Source organism: Platalea leucorodia (assembly GCF_965183815.1).
Source record: "Platalea leucorodia genome assembly, chromosome: 5".
Lineage (NCBI taxonomy): Eukaryota > Metazoa > Chordata > Aves > Pelecaniformes > Threskiornithidae > Platalea > Platalea leucorodia.
The window spans coordinates 66,735,284-66,759,151 of NC_138827.1; the positions used below are offsets into that span (position 1 = coordinate 66,735,284).

General features: G+C 37.0%; 1 protein-coding gene across 2 annotated transcripts in view; it reads left to right on the plus strand.

Moving 5' to 3' along the window:
- The window catches only part of GULP1 (GULP PTB domain containing engulfment adaptor 1), a 157,598-nt gene that overhangs the window by 130,826 nt on the left and 2,904 nt on the right, over nt 1-23,868 (plus strand). The window contains exons 9-11 of one of the 2 annotated variants that reach the window (XM_082312125.1): nt 7,006-7,230; nt 9,496-9,634; nt 16,877-16,971. In XM_082312125.1, coding sequence (XP_082168251.1) covers nt 7,006-7,230; nt 9,496-9,634; nt 16,877-16,971 — 459 coding nt within the window. The remainder of the gene's footprint in view (nt 1-7,005; nt 7,231-9,495; nt 9,635-16,876; nt 16,972-23,868) is intronic. The other variant, XM_082312126.1, reaches the window with a different exon arrangement.

Here is a 23,868-nt window from a genome sequence, read left to right on the forward strand (position 1 = left end):
GAAGGAAATTACAAAGAATTCATAAGACAATTGATTGCCTGTTACAGTTTGCAATTAATTTTATATGGTTTTAATTCAAATCAACTATCATTTCAAGCATTACTTTGCAAAGTTTCAACTTCCATTAGAAAAAAGCAGAAGCAGTGCAAAGAACGTTTTCCTCTATTTCTACATAATTTCTGTGGTGAAAAATAACACTTTATTTTTCTAAAAGTTATTAGAGATTTGAATTTTTGCTGAATTTAAATGTAAAACTTATAAGTACCATGTTGTTAAAAATATCTGTACTACTGCTGCTCTATTTCTTCAAAATTAGCAAAGAAAAATAGCAGTTCTATCTTGTGATCGTTTTGTCAGAGCAACATTTTCAAATCTGCTGATAGTATTTTGTTAAACACTGAAATAAAATAGCTTACATAAATGAAGAATAATATCCAGCATGGGGAATAATACCTCATCTGAGTCACTTCCTAAGCACTTCTGGTTAGATGGGGTAAAACATGCTTCCCTGCAGATGTTCTTCATGTTACATGCTATGAACATAACACAATCGTTCTCGTGATGTAAAGCAGATTTATAAAACTATAAAGTTTTGGTTTTTTCACAGCTCTCATATCCATGTCACTGAATTATAAATAGATGCCAGTGCCATACTAGAACTTTCTGAAGCTTTTTTAGACATAATAAGTCATTTGATACAGCTATAATTCCTTATCTATCAGTCCAGTTTGCTGTTATTCTTTCTGCTGAGGTCTAGGAGGGGCTCGTTTAACAATCAATGGAAGGTTTAAGCCCTTATACCTGATACCCCATATGATAAAAGTACATGTGCCATTAACTGGCATCACAGTACTTTGTAAAGAAATGTTCAGTTTCACAAGCCAACTACAGATGGTTATAAAGTTGCTTCTGTTTATGCTTAAATAGTACCTTGTTTTTTCTTATCTTATGTTTTCCTTTTTGGTTTTGGTTGTTTGCATGCTGTTTGTACTTTCTCAACATTTGCCAGATGTGCTGAAATGGCTTTCCTCTCTTATAGGTTGTTGACTCTGCTCTTCCTTTAGTGATTAATGCATGGTCACAAACACTTGCTAATCAGCAATTGATTTAGCACTTCAGAAGTCAACACTAGCAACTTGATTAAATAAGTATATACTTAAAGAAGCAGAAGATGTTGCAAGGGCCTGTGATGACAGTTCACAGAACATGACAAATATAAACATTGAAATCGCATTGTGTGCTACATCCTCTTCTCCTTCAATCCCCATCCCTACGGAGGCGGGACCACAAGCCATGCAGTCTAAGCAGGCATAATGTCAGGCTGACAATGGGCATGTATTTTCCTTCCCTGTGAGGGAAGACTTAAGCTTTTAAGTACTTATTGCACCTGTAGTGTGAAATAGTGCTGTTACAGACACCAAGTGATGTCACTGTCATGCTTTATTTGCTAAAATACTGACCTAGGATAGAATGTCTTTCCCACTTCTGAGTAACTGAGAAACCATGGTATCATTTGTATGCAGTGCCAGTCTATCATTTCTTTACTCCTGCTTCTTCCTTCTGAAGTTGATCAGTTTTGGTGTCTTTAATTATTCCAGACACATTAGTGTTTGCATTAAATTTTAATGAAATAAAATAGGTAGAAAATACATTCAGAAATTCATCCTTGACACTGTTGTTATTTTAAATACTAAGTTGATACTTCTTCCCTTACCCTTTTTCATTTTCTTTGTAAGGATTTTGAAACATATCAAGTTCTCCTTTAAACAAAGGATTCTGATACCAGACTGCAGGAGGTCTAAAAAGTACATCCCTTTTCCTCTATCCTTTTTTGTTTTTTCATAATTAAAGCCAGAGTAAAATTAGACAAAAGAAGCCATTGTGTTAGGGAAATGTAAAGCAAACACAAAAGAAACCCTGAAGACTTATGGAAAAATCCTAAAAATATTTACCCACAATATCAACGTTTCTCTGGAGGAATCACTGTTGGCTGTTTAGTCCTTTTGTACGTAACAAAGTGAAATGAAGGTCGTGCTTGTGAATGAGGCCTGTGATTTGGGGTGCACTGCTGGCTAAATGTGAGCGTCAGCGTCCCCCCAGCATTTCTTGAAAGTCAGTGCCTTGCCAGCCGATGCCGGAATACTTTGTGTACAAAGTTTGGCTGAAGAGGAAATTAAATATTCGTGATCTGTGGACAGGTTTTTTAACATAAAAAAAAAAAACTCTTGAAAAAGCAACAACAATCGCTATTAGCATTCTTAGCATTCCTCAGTTAGCATCTCCACTGAAAGACTAATTCCATGTGAATGTCATGAATGTGACACTTCATCAATCCAGTCTGCACAGGTGTTTAACCATATTGTAGGAGAGGAAGGCTGTGATAAACATAACATCCTTCAGTGGAGACATGTAAACCAGCTGGGGCCTTCAGCTATTTTATCAGCTTTATTTTTAACCCTGGTAGAAGTACAGAGTTTGGGAAATTGTCCTTCTATTCATTTAAAGTATGGCCAGAAATTAAGAAAGGCTTTCTTGTGCCAGAAAGGCAACAAAGCTGGTGAAGGGTCTAGAGCACAAGTCTTATGAGGAGAGGCTGAGGGAGCTGGGGTTGTTTAGTCTGCAGAAGAGGAGGCTCAGGGAAGACCTCATTGCTCTCTACAACTGCCTGAAAGGAGACTGTAGCGAGGTGGGGGTCGGTCTCTTCTCCCAAGTAACAAGCAATAGGACAAGAGGAAACAGCCTCAAGCTGCGCCAGGGGAAGTTTAGGTTGGATATTAGGAAAAATTTCTTCACCGAAAGGGTGGTCAGGCACTGGAACAGGCTGCCCAGGGAAGTGGCTGAGTTGCCGTCCCTGGGGGTATTTAAAAGATGTGTAAATGTGGTGCTTAGGGACATGGTTAGTGGGACTTGACAGTGCTAGGCTAACAGTTGGACTTGATGATCTTAAAGGTCTTTTCCAACCTAAATGATTCCATGATTCTATGAAAGGCAGCAGGAAAAGGTATTGGGAGGAACAGCCCCAAAAGGAATGGTGTTCTTCCATTCACCGTAAGTATTGTCAAAGATGAAGTATGTAATATATATTCTTATCACAGCAGTGTTGCAAAAGAACCTCCATTTTTAAATGGAACATTAAAGCTATTGGTTGATTAGGCCTTTTTTTAAAGTTCTTTAAGTAGTGACTTAGAAGCATAGGCCATCTGCACCTATTACCCTCATTAAAAAACTTTAACATGTTCATGAGAAAACCCCAAGATAAATGTTGGAACTGTACGCATATTTCAAAAAACAGTTTTTGAATGTGTTTAGGCATATCACTTGATTCATGCTTCCATTAAGACTGCCAAGTGGGAAAATGCACATTTTTTCGCCTCTCTTCTGCTCTTTTAATTTTATAATATTCTGTATTCAGTTCTGTGAGCACTTCTTCATGAGCGTTTAATATTCTGTTTGTGATATTAAAAAAAAAAAAAAAATTTGAAATTGCCTGTGTCAGATTTCATGTTACTGAAAAAGTACTAAATGAACCGAAAATGTAGCAGTTAATTAATGAAACTGCTAATGCTTATCCAGTATTTTATGAATTAGTCAATTAATATATCAATATATTATGTAATGAATATATCCTTAGTAGTCCCAAATCTCAGGTAGCTTGTAATCAGTGGTTTTGTAACTAACTGCATAATTTCCAGTTCAAGGTCACTCACAGTTCCCTGTAACATTCACTGCAGTTATCCACTGTGCCTGTTCTGTGTATTACCAACTTGAATGTTCTAAGGAAGAAAAACTTTTTCTAATTCACTAATACACTCATGTGATTCCTATGGGGGTATGACACAGAGATTGCAATCAATGTCTTGAGACACCTAGTAAAAACAAACAATTTTGAAATGATTTCTTGATTAACAAAAACTCAGTCATGCTACATTTGCTAGTATGATGCAGCCAAACAGCACATCTTCAGCATCATGCAAAGTAGAATGAATCAAAAATAAATCCTTTGACAGGCACATAATAATATCTAATAATAGAGAGCAAGTCCACTGAACTAGTATGTTAATTTCATTAAGAATGATTTCATGTTGTTTTCTTGTGTGGACGAAAGGGGGCCCAAATTGGAAAGTAATATATCAACCTGACCAATACTACATGTTCAGTGTTCCACAGTGGGAAGCTCAGACAAAATATAATTTCTGTATAAAATGGCAATTTAGTGTATTTTTACTGTATTTTCTTCCTTTACAATTTGGTGTAAGAGTATTAAGTTTCAGAAGTTATACCCTTTTTAGGTTGTATTCTTTAGAGTAAGGGTCTGTTCCCTTCTCCTGCATTTTCTGAATCTGGTGATATTACCTACATTTTAAAAGCCTTCTGTGCAATCCTCCTCTTTGTGACCTTCCAATTATTATTTTCCATTCTTGAATGCACTTCCCTGCTGTACCTGTCCTGTCTGTGGGCTGCTTGAATACATAGGCCTGTAAGCAGAAAGCCACTGTCAGCCTCACAGGTCTTTCTGGGTCCTGAACAGCGCTCAGAACACAGGTCCCAACACCCAGTGGTGGGCTCCTGCACTGCCCTGCAAATGAAGAATTACTAGAGAAAAGTCATCATTGACAAGACACATTCCCAAAACTGTCATATGAAGCTCAACACCCTGTATAGTGTGAAATGTCCTAAGATTATCGCTTATTGGATAAATAGGAGGAAATGTGACTGCTCAATCTTCAGGGCTCGAATGATACAAATAGTGTATATTCTGGTTTTGTATTGAAGCCTTTCATTGCCTGGATTTGATATATGTTCATCATCCTTATAGTTTTGCTGCTTTGCATCCTATATGCGTTTTGCTGGTTTCTGTATGATTTTTCATGTGATATACATGCTTTCTTATGGGAAGTACTCATCCTCTGCTGTTTTGCATTTCAGGGAAATATTTTGCTTCCTTAATTTGACTGTTTGTATTTAGTATCTTCGTGTTTACTATTATGAGATCAGTTTTTTCCATATATATGTATAGCAGCAAGTATTACATGGTAGTAATTACATGGTAGCATTGCAAGTCTTCTACTTGTAGTCTAGTGATAACTCTTGAAATAATAATCAAAAATCTATGTCTTGTAGGATTTTGCTTTCGTTTTTATTAATTACCATTCCAAACCCTCTGTTTCACAATTCCAACTTGGCAACAGATGAATTCTTTGCAATTGCGATAAAAACATTTTTTTTTTCTTATGAATTGCAAATTTTGAGTAGAGTTTTTTGTGGTGTTTGTCGGTGTTCTCATAAGTATGGCATTTTTACTAAATTTGGCTATATCTGTACCTTTAACCTGGCTTATCTGTAAAGAAAGTGAAGAAAGGAACTAAGACTCAGTTTTTAAAAAGATTTGAAATGGTTTGTTTTCTATGTAACTCTGAAAAAATTGATTAAATCCTGCTCTACTGGAGTGATGCAAACTTCTAATGAAGTAGTCATGTCATATCAATTGCGTAACACTGTATGAAGAGAGTAAAGGCAGACTTCAAAATTTTTGCTGCACATATGTACTACTGCTTCAGCCTGAGCAAGTCAGAGGGTTTTTTAGGCAAGATACCTACAGCACAGATCTAATTCCTGCCTTGTCAGTGTATAAACTCATGGCTCTAGCCAAGAAGAACTGTCTGCACAAGTGTTCAATCCTTTCTGTTAAGATTCAAAGATTAATCTGTCCTCAAAAGCCTTGTTTTAACTGTCCAAAGCTGTTTCCCTCAGATTTTGAGGTAGGAATTACAACTTGGCCCCAACAGAAGGATTGGTTGGGCATGTTTCTTAAATCAAATATTTAAAGACCTTTCCTTTTTGCTTTTTCTTTCCCACATCAGTTGTTTGTTTTTAGTTTCACGTAGACAAAATCCATTTCTTTTGAAACCTTTCAGGATTGCAGATATTTCCCAGTCGGGCAAAAAATTAAGGGTTTTTGTTTTTTATCAAAGTGGACAAAGCCCTCAGCTTTGCTCTTGATACACAATGAATCTTGCTGGAATATACAGTTCAGTACTCCCCAGTCATATAAGGCAGCTAGCTTCAGGTTCTTGTCCGCCTAATTCAGACCAGAACCTTGCAGTTACCACTTTGTTATTGTAGGTGAACGCTCTTACCATCTGTATTCTGGTGTGGATATTACTCATTTGCCTCTGTTTGAAGCTGTTCTGTGGATTTGTTAAGAGATCCAGATTATCTTACAATCTTCAACATTTTTATTTCCCCAGCAGCAAAGTTTTATTCCGTCTTGCATCCTGTGCTGCTGTTGTAGGGACATGAGAATTCCTTTGCTTTGCAAGAATGAGTCTCAACTTTTGAGATACCTACTGAAAATACCAAGTTCAATTAGTTATTCATCCACACAGAAAAGATGGCAGAAGGCTATTATTGCCCATAAATGTTTAGGTTCTCAAACTCTATAGATGAGGAAAGGAAATGCAGTCTAGTATTAATGTAAACATTATAATTTGTGCACTGTGAGCTTCTACTGTAAGCAGACAGTAGTTAAATAATTAAATTTTCTTTAAATATTGCTGGGATATAAATGGTAGGTATTTCCTAGTTTGGAGAAAGAAAATTCTGACCTGTGCTTTAACCACCAGAGTAACTCTGCTCCCCAGATATGTGCTTATCTGCTAATTTACATGTGCAGAGATGAGATATTGCTGATATGTCGGTGGATTTAGACATTTGTCATTGCATCTGACACACCCATTTTTGGAAAGATGCCTGTCTTCATTTTCTTTGGTGCAGTTATCAAGGAGCAAGTAGTCTTCCTTCCAGTTAATACTGGGCTACCTCTTACTGTGGTATATTTTTAGATTTTGTTTTAAAATATTTTCTGTATCTTGTAACTATAGCACTGAACAGCAAGTTGCTGACAAACTTTTTTGAAGTATGAAATGTGTTTTTTTTTTCTTCTTTCCCTGATGTTACCATGTTCTGTTCCTCAGAATGTTTTCTCTTTCTGTGATTCCTTTTCAGCTGCTGCACATAAAGTGTGATAATGATGAACATATGTTTCAAAGACCCTCTACTTTTTTCTGGTGTAACAATGAGGATTCACCTCCTTGTTTAGATATCTCTTCCATTACGCTTACTCCTAGGAGTTCTCCTGACTCTAGACTATCATCTGGATTGTTAATACCACCACCTTCAAAAAGTGGTCTTCCAAAGCCAACCAGTGAATACAGCTGCCCAAGACCTCGTGTAATCCTGCTGTGCAAAAGCTTTTCCAGTTTTTTTGGCTTTCCTTTGTTCTCTGTTGTGTATTAACTTGTATTAAAAATGTGCATTTTGTACAGTGGTTAAAGGACAGAGCAGATTTATCTTAGATTCTCTAGGGATACTCTCAAAATACAGAATTTGTGAAGATTTGCTCTTATTTCTACATAGTTTTTTCTTTACCACCCCCAAAACATAAACTCTTATTTTCCCAACCTGCTTAAATTAGTCCATTAATTAATTACCTCTGTGTTATCTGTCAATCTTTTTTTAAAATTCTGCATATTAAGAACAGTTATTCAAACAAACAATTCTAAAGGTCCAACTTCAAGGGCTTCCCCCCCCATGAATTAATAGAAAAGCAATCAGCCGTTAAATACCTTTTAGCATACTTTATAAAAACTGTGCAAAATGAAGGTTGAAAATTATTCTTAAATATGAAATGGGCATATTGCCTGCTTTTTCATAGCAATATGCTTATACTTTCAACTTTTCTTCCATTTGCTAGTAACATTTGGCTGTATTTGGCAAACATCATGGCTTTCTGCATGTGTTCACTAAATAAAAATGCTTCTTGTGCTCATATGTGTTCAAAATATACATTTCTTAAAATAACTAAATTATAATTTTACTTAAACTAGCTTTATCGAAATGGCCAGTAACTTCAACAAAATGGCATATAGACAGGAAATGACAGTGTAAAGTTTCATTTTGCTTTCTTTGCCTAAAAGACTTATTTAAGACTAAAATATTGTTTGTTTATTTATCTAGCTTCTAGGTAGCCATAAACACTTAGCAAATAAGGAGAATCTACATTAACATTTACTGTCTCCGAGGCATTCTAGGATTATCCATCAACATTGATGGAAATGTAGGTTAATATATGGAAGGTACCTATGCATTAAACCTGATCCCACCTTCCTGGTGCAGACAAAACCTATCTACAAGAGTGTTTTGTCTGTATGAAGAATGGAAAAGGAGACTCATTGTATGTCTACTTTGGGTCAAGCACATCCATTGCCCTGCTTTGAATGGGAGCAGATGACATCCAGCAATCTCCCTGACTTAAATTATACTGGTTCCCTGATAAAAAATATTAATTCAAAACTCGTAAAAAATAGGAAATGTAGGACTTCAGAGTCTAGTTTTCTCTTTAAGCAGTGTATTCTGTGGAAGACCATGGACCAATGTCCTTTCCTTCTCAGCAGCCACTGCAGCCTCCAGGGAGAAATGGACGTAGTTCAGAGCTATCTATAGACTTGGCTTAAAAATCTGTGCTGTGAGAGAGCAGCTTCAGTTGCTGTGGCAGAGGCATTAAGGAAAGTAGCATTCCAAAATAAGGTTTAGGTCCATGAAACTCTCATGGACCTGCAGTGCTAAAGACTACCTGCTTGCCAGGTTGTTGTATTCATGTGCTCTGAATAAAAGGATCTGTGTGACTAATTTAACTTGTGCTTAAAAATTTTCACGTGAATATTTTGGTCAAATTGAATCTTTTTTAAAAGTAGCAGGCTTTCCGTGTGCCTGGCTATATAGTCTTTCTAATGCACAGAATGTAGGTTTTTTGTATTGTCTAAGTAGTAACATTAACATGCAAACTAGTTTTGCATATATTTTGCCTTCATTTTGTCAATCTCAATTTTAATCTATTTCATCATCTGTCTTTAGTGTTCAGTTTATTCTGACTTGACTGTGCCTCATTTGTGTCCTGAAGTAGTGGACTGATGGCAGGAGGAATTAATCATTAAAAAATAAATTTGGCTATAGAGCGATAGTAATTGTCGGGTTTGGGGTTTCTTTGCTTATGCAGTATTTTTTTGAACCCTTCCAAATTCCTAGGCCTTACTAATGAAATCTCTTCTGTTACTTGTTCTGTGCACTTTGGAGCGTAGCGTATTGTTGTTGCAGTATTACCTTAAATGGGTCTGGGGAACATATCTGTATTCATCCGTCCGCAATAGAGAACTGCTTGTCACCAGCTTTTTCAGGTTTAACTGTGATACATTTCTGGCTGTACCAGATGGACTGAAAATGGAAAAATTACAATGCTGCTTATATATTGGAGATTTTTAGCATGTCTCAGACTCTGAACTGCAAATGCCATTTGCTTGGTGTCAGGAGCTGTTTTTTGCATGCTTGTGGTTTTTTTTAACTTTTTTGAAAATGTGGCTCTTATCTGCATGCTGAAGAATTCAGTATTGTGATCTTTCATGTGGAATATTGCCCTAATATTTATTGTCCTTATTGTAGGCAGGCAGTGTGACACCTAAATCACCCTCCACTGACATCTTTGATATGGTTCCCTTTTCTCCCATATCCCCTCAGTCATCAACACCTACTCGCAATGGTACACAGCCTCCTCCAGTACCCAGTAGATCTACAGAGATCAGTAAGTTTTGTAACAACTGACCTAATTTTTGCTTACATTATATTTTTTTAATAAAGCATCTTTAAAGACTTACGTACATTTTGCATGAAAAACCAAATACAGTTTTTGTAAATCACATTTGATAATGCCATTTCATTTTTATACCATCTTCCCAAAGTCATTGATGTTGCTGCCAAGTTACATTATAAACAAATTTATTTACTTGCTGAAGCTATTATATAAACAGTTTGAAGGAGTTTGGTTGGGGATTTTAACTTGGCTTTTCTTTTACAGTATCTCTTTTGTACTTCAAGAAATATTTTTACTTCTTGTTAGTTCTTTCCTTGTCAAGCCACAGTTGTAGCATCTAAAGCCTCCATTTCTGGGGAAGACAGCAGGTGGAGTAAGTATGGTGGTGATGATGCAGAAGGGAGAGCTGAAGAAATCCCTCAAGATGTAGACTGTCTTGGAATACTATTTTTAATACTACTTTTCATATCATCTGCAGCTTTGTTTTTCAGTTATAGTTGATGAACCCCTCCAGATCTGTGGACCACTCCTAAAAGATCTTCAAAAGATTATTAACAATAGCAATTTTATTTTCCAAAGGCTGGAAAGCAGTTAGGGTAAGGTTCTTGGAAAGCTTTTAGGAGTCCACAAAGTATTTTTAAAAGCTTTGGAAATCCCTTGGGGGAGAGGAGAGCAGAGCATACACAAGCAATGTTAGAGGTTGTAGAAATATCAGTCTGCATAGTATCTTCTATTTCTGATGCCTGTTTTAGTGGGAATAAGGAAGATTAATGTTACTGCCTGCCACCTTATAAAACCACATTTGTAGAGTTTCTGCCTGTTTTGGGGAATGCTGCTAGTATGTAGAATTTTCAGGTATGAATGACAGCTGTGCACAATTATAAAAATGCATTGTAAAACTTAAGTCAGTGAATGTCTTTCCCAATACCATATCCTATGCACCTTTCATTTCCATTGCTCAGAATGACTGTGACCCTCTAAAGAGAAAGTGGATGTCAAGGCTATTGATTCAATAAAAAAAATCTGTTCTTTTTTAAGAGAAGATTTTAAATTAATTTAGATTAATTTCTATGGGTTTCTCCAAAGGTATATTAACAGAATTTAAAACTATTCTGTTTTAAATAATACATATATTATATATATTAATATATATATTAACTAACAGTTAATATTAACTATTCTTAAATAACTGAAAAGAATATTACAATATTCTAATAGAATATTAGAATAGAACTGTTCTATTAAGAGAATTTTTATGGCTTTGTAAACGACAACAAAAAATAATTCAAAGACACCCCTTCTAACAACTCCTTTTGTGTTTTCAAATTTGTTCCTCTGAAACTACAGACAAGGCCATAAAATCATTCTCAATGTGCATATCCAGCTTCAAAAATAATAACTTGAATTGAATTACAGGACGAGATTTGTTGTTTTAGCGATTGTCCTACCTTGGTTCCGTTGAAATTGTGCTAGAAATCTTGTGGAAGTCAATGCTCAATGCTGAGTGGTCTTGAGAATTCCAGCTATGTAGGTTTTGTAATTGTTTAAGCAGCGGGGTTTGTAATATAGAAAATACTATAAATGCGTTGCTTATTCAGTGATATGTACTGTTTAAAATAGTTGTTTCGTCTGCACTTCATTCATTTGCATTAAATTAAGATGATGTAGTTCAGAGAGATAGCAGTCAGTGTCCGTTAATTCTCTGTGCTTCTCAGTGTGCTGTGCTTCAGAGAGAGATAACAGAAGTACATCACTCTTTACACTTTTGATCCATGCTCTTTCAGTGTACATCATAGTACTTAATATGTTGAAAATTGTTGCATTCATCAGCTATTGGTGTATTTTAAAAATGTCATTTGAAATAGAAGAGGAATATTTTCTAATCAAACAAGGACTTACTGTCTTAAATGAGAAAGTTCAACTCCCATAAGAATCTCATTCAAGCTGTGTAACATTACATTACTATAATAATGTACAATAATACGTTATTTTATATGGTGTTACTGCTGCTGGTACAAGCAAGCTGGCATTTCTTTCTCCAATACAAGTCAGATAGGTGGCAACCAAGAGGCACCAAAGTTTGGAGTCTCCCATTTTCCGAGGTCTTCTGATCATATTTTCATGTTCTTATCGTACTTTGTCACTGCACTTGAGCATCTTTTTCCATCACTTTTGATGAAATTATAGGGTGATTTTCTTGGATTTTATCATTTTTATAACATTCAGTGGTAAACAAGGTGAAAGATAAGGATGCACCATCTATTTGCTAGTGTCAACCTCAGTTGCTCCATTCGTCTAAGTGAGGTTCATCTGCCTGTTACCTAGGGATGGCGCTTGGTCTGCTCAAGCAAAATGAGCCTTTCAAAGCCAAAGTTCATCTTACTCATCAACTGGCCAGTTTGACAAATTACCCAAAAATACTACTGCACAGGAAAGACGGGTCCTATTTGCAGGAAACCAGTAACAATACCAAGCACTTTGGATTCCTCCAAGACCAAGAGCTTCATAGTTGATAATTGGCACCAGGATGACAGTTCAGCTTTTCATAAAGAGAAGAGCCTAGAGTTAAAATTTTGCTTGCCAGGTCTCCCTTGGGTAGTTTCCCTAGCAAAAATTGGTGGGTTATAAATTATATCTTTTGCAGTGTCTAGCTCACAGTTCATGAAACCCGGCATTCTAATACTGGAAGGGTGCAAGACCGACCTTTTCTTGGAAAGGCAGTTATCTCCAAAGCATTTAAGCTTTAAAAAGGGAGAAGTTTCTTGAAATTTTGAGTTCTTATTCAGCATTATACCAATATGGCTTCTCTAGTAAATGTCTGCTCACTACGGGGTATATCAGTGTCCTGGTTTTGGCTGGGACAGAGTTCATTTTCTTCCTAGTAGCTGGTATAGTGCTGTGTTTTGGATTTAGTATGACGATAATGTTGGTAACACACTGATGCTTTAGTTGTTGCTAAGTAGTGTTTACACTAAGTCAAGGAATTTTTCAGCTTCCCATGCTCTGCCAGGTGCACAAGAAGCTGGGAGGGAGCACAGCCAGGACAGCTGACCCAGACTGGCCAAAGGGCTATGCCATACCGTATGACATCAGGCTCAGTATATAAACTGGGGGGAGTCAGCCTGGGGGCAGTGACTGCTGGGCATCAGTTGGTGGGTGGTAAGCAACTGCATCATGCATCACTTGCTTTGTATATTTATTATGATTATTATTATTACTACCACTACTGTTTTACTTTATTTCAATTATTAAACTGTTCTTAACTCATAAATTTTCTCACTTTCACTCTTCCGATTCTCTTCCCCATCCCACCAGGGATGGGGGGGGGGGGGTGAGCAAGCGGCTGTGTGGTGCTTAGTTGCTGGCTAGGGTTAAACCACGACAATCAGTGATAGCAAATAGATTGGTTTTACCTATTTTAAAGGAGAAAATTGCATGATTTTTGGAGAGGAAGTTGCAGACTGGAAAAGTATGTGGTGTCTCTTTAGGTAATAATTGCAGAAAAGTGATTCTTTCAAAAACAAAAGCCCTTTCCAGAATTGTATTTCTACTCAAAATGTTGCTGAGAAATACTTTTTTTAACACTAAATTTGCAATAGCCAGCTTGGAGGCTAAACGTAAACATTGTAGCCTAGTATAGTAATTGCTTAATTGAACAATTGACCAATGCATAGGTAGTGCAACCAAAAATGCAGTGTTGAATACCATGCTACTGCTTCCTCACAGAGTAAGGGATTGCAAATGTTCTTGTAAGTTATCTCAAAGGACAGAATTAATTTATTAATTTTAATTAATTAAAGGAGGAATTAATGTGTTTCTTGTTGGCACAGCATTATTGTCGTATGTTGGAAAAGAACCAGAGAAGAACATTCTCTATCGAATTGTTCAACATTTATTTCACTCAAATGCATCTTGAACAATCCAAGGTCACAACTGGCAGATGTAGAAATCTGCACCAAGATGCTATATTTCCAGAGATATTTAAGAGTCTGTTGTCAGAATAATGGTGGAACCAATTTTTATGCTGTAATAATTCCAAAAGAAAAAAATACGGAGTAGCCTGCAGCTAAGGGAAAGGCTTCCTGGACTTCACTACCAGAGCTTATTCCAAATATTTTCTTGGATGCTTATCTTCAGTGTGATTAATTTTTATTTGTCATCACAGCTGCTCCAGGACATCTGGGGAAAGCATATATCAGCATAACTGTGCCTGGATGATAGCTAAGGTAAAGAAGATTGGGATGCAAAATGCAGCAGAAAAGCCAAATATTTGTAGTTTTGTTTGGTAATTGCTAGTTTTGAGTTTATTGCAGAGTGCAGGTTGCTACTCTCCAGTGTTACATGTTCTTGTCCTGAATGTCAGATAGGTCAAAAAACAAGAAACAAGCATTTATTACCTGTTCACGTCTTCTGTCGTTTGAGTTGCGGATATAAAACATCAGCGTTTCATGGTTTTGAATTTGTTGGTTGATTTCCCAAGCTGTGAATTAATTTCCATCCAGAAACAAATGGAAAAGGGAAAGGAAATTATATGTGCTGTTTGAACGGGTTGTTTTCAAAGGCTTACTGGTTACTGTGTATTGGAGAAAGAAAAGCCTGTCTATGCTACAATTATTTTGGGGACTGTTCCAGGCAAGATATTCTTGTTATAGTTAATCTTTATGCAAATACTCTAGCCTGAAATGAAAAATTACTGGTTTATCCCATCTCTGCTAAAAAGGAACCCCCCTGTGAACAGTGGAGTGAAGACTAGCAGATAAGCTTATGGAGACCCCATGCAATAGCGCAGCTCTGCAGTGACTAAATTTTAGTATTTGTCCTGTTTCCACATGTTCTTCAGCTTCTGTTCAAAAGAGAAATACTGATGATGCTATTGAAAATATTTCATGGAACTTTATGCCTTCCTGACTCTTAGCAGTGCAGTCTCTCAAATAACACACAGACTTCAAATACAGAAAAGGAATTGTACAATGGACTTTTTCAGCCAGTTTACTGAAATGGCTAGCAAGTTATAATAGAGATAGTTCCCAAAATAATAATTTTTCATAGAAACTGAGATACGAAATACTTTTTTATTTTGAATTTGATTCTGTACAGGGTTTATTAGGCACTGTCACTTAGAATACGTTACATTCAGGTTGATTTAAAGTCTGCCTTGAATAACAATATAAATGAATTAATCCTTCACCTGAAGGCAGGTAACATTAAAGGAGCTAAAGCTTCTGCCATTCTCCTGCTAATGAGCTCAGAAGTGCTGTCATTAGTAAAAGCCCAATAAAAAGGCATGAATGAGATAATATCCATGATAGTGTAGAAAATACTTGCTTTCAAAAATAGTGATAAGTCATATTTCAGTACTAAGAAATGCAGGGGTTGTGTTCTTTACTGTGTTTTCCTAAATACATTCCTTGAATGTTTGCTGAGGCTTGGTGTTGAAACTGGCTGCTTTTAGCTGTCTGACCACACAGAAAACTGTCAGCTCCTTTTAAGGGTAAAAAGAGAACCTGGGGTGGGGGAAGAAAATGGACCTACATAATGAACAAATAGACTTACAAGGAGCATAAAGCATAATCACTTTCTTCCCAGTAGAGGTTAGACTGAAAGTCAAAGCTGCTACACATCTGAAGGTTACTTGGTAGGAGCATCGGAGCATGTAAGGACACTGGTTATACTGGAGCAGACCCATTTTGGCTGTGAAAGAGGCAAGGGACGAGGTAGATATTAATTTTTACATTAGATTATCCTAGTTAAAGTCTCTTTTGCGTGCAGGTGGTCTGGCTCTGCCAGGAAAGACTAGATTGATTTTTTTTTTTTTTTTTTGGCTCTCCGATCTGGGCCATCTCCTGGTCCCATGTGACAGTTTGTAGCTTTTTAGCCACAGTTTTTGAAATGTGTAATTAATCAAGTTCCTGCTTGTTTCTGTACTGGGAATGAATGCTGGTAGTTGCTAATTATTTAAAATGCCTATTGTGCAGCTTGATAACATCTAAATGACTAGGTCACCCATGGAGACTGACACGCATAATAAAATGTTGAAGAGCCTAGACAAGTACAGGTCTAAAGCTCTGACTCCAAGGAGGCCAAAATAAAGACGTTTATTTAGCTATAAGCATGATCTTCAGCATTGATAAGATGACTGGTAACACTGCAACATGGATTTTGTGTCAAGTAGTCAGTTGTCAGCTTCCGTATCTTGGAATGTTAAGGGTAAAATTTTGTGCTTACCCAGAAAACTATCTAGTAATTTTGAAGATACTAATAGCCCCTTTTACTCTTAGGCTTTTAAGCTAACATTGTTTTAAGGTAGGTGGTATGCTTACCAGATCTCTTGCTTCGACAACCGTGAAAGTTAGGAGGTAGGATATGGTTTTAATTTTCCCTCCACCAATGACAAGACTTGTATCTGTAAATTTTGCAATCAGTGTGGTTGGGTTGGATTAGCAAAATGATTTTCTTACTGGTTTAGTTCAACCCGATGTGCGACAGAAAAAGCCTGTATAGATGGCACCATCACATGTAGAGAGAAAAAAATCCCAGAAGAAAAAAAAAAAAAAACAAAAACAAAAACAAACAAAAAAAACCCAACCCAAAATATTTGGGCTGTAAGATGTGAAGAACTGGCATTACACTGTTCTAGTAAGAAAAAAAATGTATTGGGGTTTTTTTTCTTCTTGTCCAGACAAAAACCAAACAAACTCTATTAAATGTAGGCCTTACTTTCCGTGAGTAAGGGTAGTTGTTTAAATACGTCCTTAACCAGATGGTAAGGAGTGGCAGACAGGGGACATGAAGGCTAGGTTGTTTGCAAGAATATGTTTCTGACATGATGTTAAGATGAAATTTGACAACTGATATCCAGTTGTTCCCTCCTCATTTGTGAAACACCTATGCACGCTGATTCCGGAGCGCACTTCAGTAGGAGATGCCCTGTTCGAATTGGAACTTCATATCAGAATCCTAAAATTCCTCTAGAAGGCACAAGCATTAATGAAAGCTAAATAGAAGCTTAAACAGAAGTTGATGGTGTTCTTGGAAAAATATTTGAGTTTTAAACTTTGGAAAACTAATCAAGACATGGATTTCAAATTTGGATGTTAAAAGTTGTGGTTAATCAGTTGCATATCTGGAGGTGCTATTACTCAGTTTGTAGGGAGATGTTAGCTGAGTTTTTCAAAGAGCTATTGTCGTAGCCCATACATTTTCTCTCAGTGACTCACTTTTCTGTTGTTCCAGAGAGAGACCTTTTTGGAGCAGAACCTTTTGACCCTTTTAGCTGCGGAGCAGGAGATTTCCCTCCAGACATTCAGTCCAAACTAGATGAGATGCAGGTAACTACTGGGTTATCAGTTATGCAGTTTTCTGTGGCTGCATGAATGTTCTTGAAATACATATCTACAGTATTCTGAAAATGTATTCCAGACTGCAAACACAAATACATAGGAAAAAAACCCACCTATTTCTGACTATTCCTCTTGTAAGTATATCTCATGGTCTTTGAGTTGGAGTTTGAATTTGTCTGTGTGAAGATCCTCACAAATGTTAGCCCATGATATTAATACAGACACTTGCACTGATTTAGGGTTTATCAGCAATGTAATCAAAATGGATACTGCTACTCTTGCCTGGGAAGGGACTGAGCAAGCTAAAAAAGAGAGCTGAGGCAAGAGCCGTACAGATACCCTGTATCTGTACTGTAGTAGATGCTGTTACTCTTCAGTTCCAGCAGTCGCCACTACCCCACTATACCCTGATCTTTCCCTCTGTGGCATTAGTCTGGTTTTCCACAGCATTGGCATAAGCAAAGTATGTGCTTAAGGGGCCATGGCAATTTTCTGCTGCCTTTAAAAATAGCGGTATTTGACTATGGCACTCTGGGACAATTAAACTATTGAGAATTGATTCAAGAATTCTGAACTGATGTGTTTTTATCAGAAAATGTTTGTTGATTCTGAAACACTCAACAGTATCTGCTCAGTTATTGACCCAGTTTTGAAGCAATTCTTAGGGGAAAGGAGAAAGCCTTCAAGTTTTGGAATAAATTACTCTCTTCAGTCAGACTTTCCAAACTGCTAGTTCCTTGCCAGCTTGCTTATCTGGTTTTTTTCAGCAGCCTGCCAGCAAAATGGAAGGCTGAAAATACTGGGAACTTGAATTTCTAGGATCCTGGCTCATCAGCAGAAAGTGTTTCCAGGGCTTCCAGCCCTCTTGTGTCTTGAGAGCCCACAAAGTCCAAGAGAGACTCTTGGGCTCCTTCAGTTCCTCTCTTCTGCCTGGAAGGCAGCAGAAACATGTCAAAATGGCTGAAATAAGATTTAAAAACTGTTCAGTTTACCTAAGTGAAATTTTTGAATTCCTGTTGGTTGTGGAATTTCATTTTCCATGTCAGTTTAGGATGGTGCCACTGGAAAACTCTACTCACTGTGAAGTAAGAAATTTAGATTCTTGCTCACCTGTACTCTGGCCCATATAATTTGAGATAGCGGCTAAAAGCCAAAACTGGCTTCTTTGCAATTGTAAAAATGCTTGTGTTTTGTGAATGCTATTACCAAGCCCTTTAGCATAAAAAAAACCCAAACCTTTTAGCACCTCACATTGGTACATATCAAGGTTTCCATTGTGTGTAGCCCATTTTAGGAAAAAGTATACTGTAGTATCTGTGGATACTAGGAAGAATCCTGTGACTGTAGCTAAATGTCACACACTAAGAGTTCTTATTACAGGTAACATTTTGGCAAAATTTTATATTGTTAGCATATAAGGCTGCAAAGTGTTACCAACTCACAAAACATCAGTGAATGGAACAGTAGAAATCTTTATCAAAGATTTTTTGAAGTCATAAAATGAAAAACTCATATCATTGTACTCTCCTGACCTAAAAAAGCAGACAGCCAACCAATAACAAAACCCCAAATCTTAGGTCATTACTATGTCCTATTGCAAAGAATATTGCATTGCTCAGGTATTCCTCCCCTGCACATATATATTTTATTTTTTCCAACTTTTTAATCTGCTTTATAAACTAGTCTCACAATTAGAGTCTAGCATACCAGTCTTAGCATACCCTGACACTTTCACTGAAAATTAACTCATGGGTCTTTATGTAGGCACAAAACTTATTCATGTATAATCCAACTGAGAACAAGTGTAAAGCTGATGGGTTATGAAAAAAAAAAATATTCTGACTTTGACGAAGGCAAAAGCTATATGCAGTTCTTTTACTAGGGAATTGGTGCAGAATACAGATTGAAACCTGTTTTTCCTAATATCTCTTTTATCTTCTTGTGCTTTCCTGGGTGCCTAGCGTCAACGATGGTTGGTATATCATATTTTAATAATGGTATTTTTTTAAAGCATTTGCAATTGAAGTGTGCATGTGTTCATGTCTGGTGTTTTTATTTTTATACATATATGTGTACATATAAATCTTAAAAAGTTTTTATATATATTTTATACATACAACCCTGTAAGTCAGGGCCATTTTAATTTTTAGGGGCCTACAATTCTTAAGGTAGGGACAGCTGATTTTAGTTTTCCTTAGTCTGTCTTATCATCTGTTAATGCTAAGCCTTCGTTTTCATTGCTGTTTGTTTTCCATGTGTACTAGTGAAATCTCCGGTTTTCATCATCAGATTGTCATTAGTGAAATGGTTTAAGCAAAACCTTTGATACATAGATTTTTTTTTTTGTGTTAGTACAATCACATTTGTGAATGTGTTTTTAATTGGTAATAATTATTTTAAAACTTGCAATAAGCAAAAGATAGCTGTGCTAGAAGTCAGCAGTTGTTAGATACACAGCCTAGAAGAAGGAAGGTGAAACGGACCTACAAAAGGTAAAACCACAGAACATGTAATCTCCCTTGGGAAATCTAACATTAAGAAACAGGAAAGAAAAATGTAAGCTTCTTTCCTTCTCTGGAATACAACGTGAATGAATCTCTTATCTTCACATTATGATAGTACAGCCTGAGTTTCAGTAAATATATATTCCATTAAATATACAAAGGTAAGTTGTTTACAAACGCCATCTAACAGTTCACAAGATAAACTTATTCTGAGAGGGTATTAAATGCAGTTTATCCTACACTGGGAGTGGCAAGCAAGCTGCCTCGGCGCCAGGCAGTGACAGCCTGGTTGGAGCAGCTCAGTCCAGACTCTCTTATCCTATTTCTCATGTAGAGCTATGTCAGATGCCTCAGCAAACATGCCCCAGTCTGTAGAAAAGCTGCCTTGGCATATGCGTGCATTGGGAAGTGATGTGTAAGCAAAGGGGGAGAGGAAATCACAGCACAGCAGAAGAGGCGTTGGAGAATAAACTCTTAAGTAGTGGGTGCTTTTCCTTTGCCACCGATATTCTGAACTTAATGAGATCAGATAAAGTTCCCTGACCTCTGGGGGAACATCTTTATGTTTAAACTTTAGTGAGGATCCAAATTTCACACTTAAGCTCTTTCTATTCCATTTCTCAGTCCAATCTCTGTTGATCTTTTTGGAGAGCTCAAAACTCAAACATGTGACGAGATGTTACTTTTATAGCTCAGGCCTCTCTCTGATGACTATCCAACCTCCTGTTTCCCCCCACCCTTATGCTGAAACATATTTTCATCCTCTCTATTTTGACTGTATCCAGACATTAATAAAATGAATCTGTCTCTTTTTCCCAGAAGTCTTGCAGTGAGGGGAAGTTTCCCTGGATCATGAATCATACCCGCAACAGCTGCTATAATTTATTAAAATCTCAAGGTAGTTAATATCATAAAGCTTCCAGGAGCTGCAAGCCATTCTCCCTGCATGGCCTGAAGCAGTCAGTAGGCTTGACATCTTTCCATCTGAAATAAGTTATGCTCAGCCCTCTAAATTATCTTCCCAGAGACGTGTAAATTTATCATTGGTTCATTGGGTTTGTGCTGACTTAAGCTCATTGAGTGAAGTCACTGTGAAGTGAGAAGTGAGTTAACCTCAGAGCCATAAGGGTTGACTTTGGCAAATTTGTCTTCTGATAAAATGGAAGTCCTTTGTCTTCTACTGTTTACTGTTTTTAACTGGAATACCTTACGTCTTTCTATCATAGACACAAAAAAATGGGAGTTTTGGAAGAGCGTTGGTTTCAGGTTACTTTTTTCTAGTGAAAATAAGTTTTGCTTCTTTCTTTAAGATACCAATCATACATGTTAGTACAATACCATCATTTTTCTGGGTAACTAAGATGTTCAGTCCTTGAGTTAAATCACATTGGAAGTGAGAAAGTTACTTGACACTGTCACCATGGGGATATGAACACAGAAGCAAGGCACAATATAGATGCACACGTTATATCCCTTCTTGTTCCCACTCCTGTCCAGTATCAGAGGATGGCCTTTTTCTGCATTCCCTGAAAACGAGCAGATTTGAGAGATTTTCTGACCAAATGAGGAATTATTGTTTCCTGAACCTTTAAAGTACAGGAAGCCATGGCACACCTGTTTTTTCATGAACAGGCAGTGTGTTATGCTAAGAACACATGTTGTTAGAAGTTGAAATGTTTGAATTTCACAAGGTAAAATATTTGAAATGCTGTGTGTTAAAATTAATGATGCATTTTTTATATATACAGTATGTAATGTGTACCAAGTGCTGACTATATATGTAATTTTTAAAGAAAAAATATTCTGCCTAACACATTAATCGAGTTTATTAGAAAAAGATAAAAACAAATCATAATTTATAATCTGCTCAGTCATTCCAACTGACATCATTATTATTGCAGCTGCGAATGCTGGGTTTTGGAGTGGAGAATTGAGAGTAGGCATATGCTGTGTGATGGATACTATAATAATCATACAGCAGCTTCAAGTAGGAGCCATAAGACTTGAGAGACGTGCGCAGTTTGGATGTATGTATGAGCTGTATTCCTGAAAGCAGACATAAAGCTGTAACTGTTCTGCATTGCTGTGAGAACTACAGCATAGGATACGTACTCTTGTCTGCATTAATCACAGTTCAACTGTGTCAGGACATAAAGGAGAATGTTTTCTTGAAAATTTGTCTTCCCACAGCTTGGTTGACTACAGTTGATTGGAAATTTTTTTTAGTATCATATATTTGCCAAAGTATAGTTTTGGAGATTCCAAAAATTGTTTAAGAATTGGTAGTTAATTTGCAAAACTTGTGGGATTAGGAATGGAGATGGCTGTGGGAGATCTGAAGTCTGTGCTTTCCTGATCTTTCGGAATTTGATTGCAGTCACTTTGCCAAAGAATCTACTGGTCTAGGATGTTCTGATTCTTTTTTTTTCCCCTTTTGAGGGCTGCATTTAATTTAATGGGACTATTGGTCGAGACAATATAGCTTGCTTTGGTTTATACTCCTACACACTTCTTGTCCTCCACTGAAATATTCATGAAGAATAAACACGGACTTGACATACTTTTAAAGTCTGAAAAATGCCCAGGTAGTTATCTAGATTGCCTTGATGTCCTCTTCATGGTTTTCTTTCACCCTGTGGTTTCCATGGAAATTTGAGCCTACTGGTAACTGTAGTATCTGACATTGAAATGTCATGTTTCTGTTAGACAGCTATGTGCATGATTCATTTTTAAGCATGCGTGTGTTAACACTGCAGTTCGTGGCACTGCAGTAGCAGGTTTTATTTCCTTATCAATTCTGCCTGTAACAGAAGCTGGGTTCTCAGGTATGCAGCTAATAACAACACCTGGCAACTGCATCCCTATCTTCTTTTACAACAGAAGATAGTTCACTATGGTAATAAAGGGTAAAAGGCTTTTTAATAATTATGATACATATAGTGCAGCAATCTCTTAATGGATTAACATTGATCGCACTGCAAGTACATGAAAATGTGATTGTTTTAAATGCAAAATATCACAGACAGCTTAAAAGATGAGGAGGACTAAATGGCGGGGGGAAAGTGGTCTGGAGTGAAATTGCAGAAGGAAAGGTCAAGGAGACCACTGTTCTTCAGGAAAGTAGAAATAGTTCAAAGTCAAGTCAGAGCAAATACAACGTAAGTGATAAGTGACAAAATATCAGTTTGTGTGGAATAAAAGAAAAAAAAACAAACTACATGATCTACACAGGAGCAGTGAGATGTGTGCGCTTCCAAAATGCATAATCTGGTTTGCTCTTAACTAGCCAGAAAACAGGCATTGGAAGTGCAGCTATGTAAGACACCAACAAACAGTGCTTGAATGTATAGAAGATAAGAAGAGCATGCAGGACATGCATGGGATGCGTGTTCGGTCATAGGGCTGGTGCAGCTCTGAAGGGGCTCTCCAGATTGCTAAGAATGAAGTTGGTTGTCCTTGTTAAACCAGTTGCTGTAGCTTTTTACTATTGCAGCTGTATCAAGCATCCTCAGGTTGAAGCACAAACTATCCCTTTTACAACCCCAAAACTGGAAGCAGCCTTTAAATACTTTAAAAGATTAGCATTTCAGACACACCAGAACTGTGTGGTTTACAATTTAACAGGCTAGACTGTAGGGCTAATTCTCTGAATTCTCCTTCTGTGTAAGCAGTCCTCCTTTGAGTGCAGTTACATCAATTAATAGTGTCCTTTGGGTAAATGAACAATGTCTGTTTATAACAGGATGTGTTTGCCTTGGAACTTCAGATACTGTTTGCTTGAAATATCTTTTACACTGAATGCCCTTCCTGTTAGCTCTTTGACAAATACGGGGCGGGGGGAAGGGAAAAAAAAAAAAAACACAAAATCAAATACACCACTGAGCTTTGGCAGCACCATGTCACCCAGGTAGGGCAAAGTGGGTAGCGCAGTTGGAGAAGGTTTACACCACAGTACTGCTACTGGCTCATCATCTCATAGTATAAATCTGCCTTTAGGAAAATTCAAATTTTACCTGGAAAAATCTCAGATCATTTAGTAACCATTGCCAGTAATTTTATTCTGTTTCTCAGCATTACTCTCCTGATGGCAGTAGCTGGTGGAGTTATTAAATATTCATACGCTTTTAAAATTCTAGCCTGTGGTTTAAATTTGTTTGAAATTAAGCTGGTTTGACTTGGGATTTATCTTTTAAAACCAAAAGGTATGCTCTTGAGGTAATGCCGTGCGTTATGAGAAAAGGCTTGGGTATGTGCGTAATCCCAATACAGAGTGCTTTACAAAAGGATTTATTTTGTTTACAAGTTGTTTGCTTCATGAAAGCACATATTACTGATTTCATAGCGTACAATCAGCATTCTCTAAGTGAACTGTATGTTAAGA